At 43.4% G+C, this 2,106-nt stretch overlaps 1 protein-coding gene across 1 annotated transcript in view; it reads left to right on the top strand.

Annotated features, from left to right (window-relative positions):
- Positions 1-23: 23 nt before the first annotated feature.
- The window catches only part of LOC122330195 (partitioning defective 3 homolog), a 20,142-nt gene continuing 18,059 nt past the window's right edge, over positions 24-2,106 (top strand). The window contains exon 1 of the mRNA XM_043227057.1: positions 24-316. Within this exon, the coding sequence (XP_043082992.1) occupies positions 24-316 (293 nt within the window). The remainder of the gene's footprint in view (positions 317-2,106) is intronic.

Below are 2,106 nucleotides of genomic sequence, written 5' to 3'. Positions count from 1 at the left end.
TGGAAATGTGAAAACACATCTAAATGAAGTCTCGTTTCTGTAGAATTCAAGCGAAGACCAGGGAGCTCCGAGAGCGACAGGCCCGAGAGCGAGACTACGCTGAGATCCAGGACATCAACCGAACCTTCAGCTCGGACGAGGAGCACACCTACGCCGGGATCGGCTCTCTGGACTCGTCCCTGGACAGCAGCATGGACCTGAGCCATAACCCCGGCCCAGAGCGGCCCCAGAGCCCCCGAGACCAGGCCCTGCCTTTAGAGGCTCTGTACGCACAGGTCAACAAGCCCCGCAACGGACGCCCGCCGTCGGCAGACAGGTAAGAGATTCAGTGTTTGTCGGGGCGGTGAAGTAACACTTGGCTGATGTAACAGGAGAACGACTCGCCTCGACGTGTTCTTGACTTGAAAGACGCAACCTTGGCTCTGTGTTTTCAAAGCTTTGCATAATGCAAGCTAAAGTGCGTTTTCTCGCTGTCAAATATTTCTCTTTTCGCAAAGCCGCACGGGGTGAAGGACACCAACACTTTTGAAGTTTCTTTCATTGTGCTGAGAAAAAAAAAAAAGAAGTTTCTCTGCAGACCTCTCTCTGATAGAAGATGTTCTTCTTTTATATCTGTTCGTGTCTGAAAGTTTGGAAAATGAAAAGCTGTTTTCATCCACCCTTTGTAGTGTGAAGAAGAAAAAAAAAAGAAAAGAAAGTCAAACAAACAGCGTTATCAGATTTCTCCCAGCAGGCTGCTTTTATAGCGCAGGTAAATCATTGATAATTCTCTGGATGGGAAAATTTAATAACCAGCAGGCTCCTTTATTATCACGGATCATGTGAGATCCACCGTCAACGTGCGCAGAATCTCTGAATTCATCTGGGTTTTGAAAGGAAAGAAATTTCAACTTCACACAAAAAAAAAAAGAATCGTGTTTTGACCCTCTTGAATAAAAGATTTCTATGTACTGCTTTCATGGTAAGCTAAACTATAAGAAACTTGTAAAACACAATACGCATGTGTTATGATGATATTGCAACTTAGTATGGACTAACTTCGTATGACTAAATGACCTCATATGTTAAATAAGACACAGAGTGCATGCTTTAGTCAACAGATCAAACCTCTTTAAAACATGACAAAGATTATTAAAACAATGCATTTATTAAAATGCACTGTAAAGTTCACGTGTGTTAAGCACAGTCTAGCGTATTTTTAAATATACTTAAATGCCCTTTTAAAGTATTATTAATTGTATGTACACTTTTAATAGGGTTAAGCACACTTTGTTTCTCGAGGAGAAGCCGGAAATTTGGGTTTACATTTATCACTGTGTATGCTACGGTCTAAAAAGATGAATAATGTTAACAAGCGATCTTTTGAAAGTTCAAAGGTTTTAGCGTGAATGTACGGTCTCTGTTTTATGACATAGATTCTCCATCATGCAGCAGTTTGCGTCGGGATCGTGAAAGGAATCGTGTAACATTAAAACAGGACTCTATACCCCGAGAAGTCTGTGAAATTCTTCTTTTCTTTCCTCCCAACATCCTTCAGCCATTACTTTTTAACGCAACTAGTGGGTGGTGTTAATATTTAGGAAGATCAAAATGCTGCTTTTTTTAGCGCGATTTTGCTAAAAAGTTGTCATGTTTTAGAAGTTCGCCAGCATGGCGTCAAAGCACGCAGACATGGACTAAAAGCTCCAGAAGTTTGTGTCTCGGTGAAGAGTTGAGGAGTAGCTGGAGTGTGTTGAAGTCAGACACACACTGAATATCTGATGCGGAGGACTGACCTACATTTGTTGTGGTGAAATGAACGAGAAGCGATGTGTTTTGGGCTGCTGCCTTTCTCCGGCGCCTTGTTTTACGGCGTTTCTGACAAATTCTGATGCAAACCGAGGGGAAGTCTCTCTGTGTTTAGTTGCGTGTCTCTGTCGTAAGCTGTAATTACTCTCTGTGGGTTTATTACGCCGCTGGTTAATTGGCTCGTGAAGCAGAGGCATGATTGACAGGTGACACTCAGGCTGCGTGACCTTTCCCAGGATGCAGTGGGACGGGGATTATCACGTTACCGACTGCTGTTGTCCCAGCAGGAGCGTTCCCGGCGTCTCTAGTGTACTGCAC

The sequence above is a fragment of the Puntigrus tetrazona genome, chromosome 24, assembly GCF_018831695.1.
Source record: "Puntigrus tetrazona isolate hp1 chromosome 24, ASM1883169v1, whole genome shotgun sequence".
Lineage (NCBI taxonomy): Eukaryota > Metazoa > Chordata > Actinopteri > Cypriniformes > Cyprinidae > Puntigrus > Puntigrus tetrazona.
The sequence above is the reverse complement of the archived record's forward strand: the minus strand, read 5'-3'. Positions and strand labels throughout refer to the sequence as shown.